This window comes from Sinocyclocheilus anshuiensis, unplaced genomic scaffold (assembly GCF_001515605.1).
Source record: "Sinocyclocheilus anshuiensis isolate Anshui unplaced genomic scaffold, SAMN03320099.WGS_v1.1 C32567164, whole genome shotgun sequence".
NCBI classification, from domain to species: Eukaryota; Metazoa; Chordata; class Actinopteri; order Cypriniformes; family Cyprinidae; genus Sinocyclocheilus; species Sinocyclocheilus anshuiensis.
The window spans coordinates 1-1,127 of NW_015617998.1; the positions used below are offsets into that span (position 1 = coordinate 1).

At 39.0% G+C, this 1,127-nt stretch overlaps 1 protein-coding gene across 2 annotated transcripts; it reads right to left on the bottom strand.

Annotated features, from left to right (window-relative positions):
* Nucleotides 1-25: 25 nt before the first annotated feature.
* Nucleotides 26-834, bottom strand: LOC107682764 (iron-sulfur cluster assembly 2 homolog, mitochondrial-like). Of its 2 annotated transcripts, none has more exons than XM_016478914.1 (3): nt 716-834; nt 294-408; nt 26-190 (listed from the first exon to the last, which is right to left on the bottom strand). In XM_016478914.1, the coding sequence occupies exons 1-3, from the start codon at nt 775-777 to the stop codon at nt 71-73; spliced, it is 297 nt and encodes a 98-aa protein (XP_016334400.1). In that variant the 5' UTR covers nt 778-834; the 3' UTR covers nt 26-70. The 2 variants fall into 2 exon arrangements, with proteins under 2 accessions (XP_016334400.1, XP_016334399.1); XM_016478913.1 differs by having other exon boundaries at nt 294-444.
* Between the last annotated feature and the right edge of the window lie 293 nt (nt 835-1,127).

Consider the following 1,127-nt stretch of genomic DNA (forward strand, 5'->3'; position numbering starts at 1 on the left):
TCTGCAGGACACCGGCCCTCCAGGGCCGAGTTTGGACAGCCCTGGCCTACATATTGCTTTCTTTTTGCAATTACCGGTCATCTTCGTTTTTAACAGTGTCCACTGAGAATTTATACTGGAATCCCGAACATCCGCCTCCCTCCACTGCTATCCTCAGATACTGTCCCTTTCCCATAATCTCAGCGAGCCTCTGGAGGAAAAAAAAGACATATTTGTCAATGTCTTGGTTTATTCATTACTGCCAAAAATGTGATCACTGAAATATCTAAGATGAAGCGCATGCGAGTTCAAACCTTGACACAGGATTCACTGAGCTGGATGCTCTCAGCCAGACTGCCGGATGGGTTTTGATGCTCCTCTTTGGTAGAGGAGGTGAGAGGAGCTGAACATGTTCTCACGGTCTCAGCTCTGGCCAACAGCAAACACACACGTGACAGTGAATGGCTGCACACACAATGCCCTTCATCACAACAACGCATGCCCAAGGAGTTTTGATATGCACATTATAACAGGATTATATTACATACAAAATAACTATGAAACAGATTAAAAAGCTTTAGCATGATATGTAACAGAACGGATAAGTTTGTAAGAAACTAGCTAGCTATGCTACGTGCATTAGCTATTATCTGAAGATAAAGCATCAAACAAAGTCTTATTATAGAAGACAACACATCCTGAATGCATCACTGGCGTTTCGCTAATTCGTGCGTACTTGAGAAAGTGAAATGACGCTGTTTTAGTGGCGCTTATGAGCAGTCTCCTGGCGAGCGACATCTTCGACAAACTCGGATAGTAGTACTGCGCACGCGCAAGACGAGTTATTATCACGAGTTAGCGAGAGTAAGGGTTGCCAGATTCAGTGGTTTAACCCTTTCATTTAAAAACAAATATTTCTGTGAATTTTTTGAAAATAAAATTGTAGGTTAAAAATGATAATAAAAATGTACTTGTGTACTTTTTAATGGTCAGTTAAAAACATGATTTTATTAGCTCAATTACTGGCTTTAATGCAGATAGTTAACCAAGATTTTTAATCAAGATTTTTCAGTTTTATGTCATGCATTTTAATTATTAATTAAATCTGTTACTAAGCAAGTTTAATGAGCAATAAAAAAAAATATTAT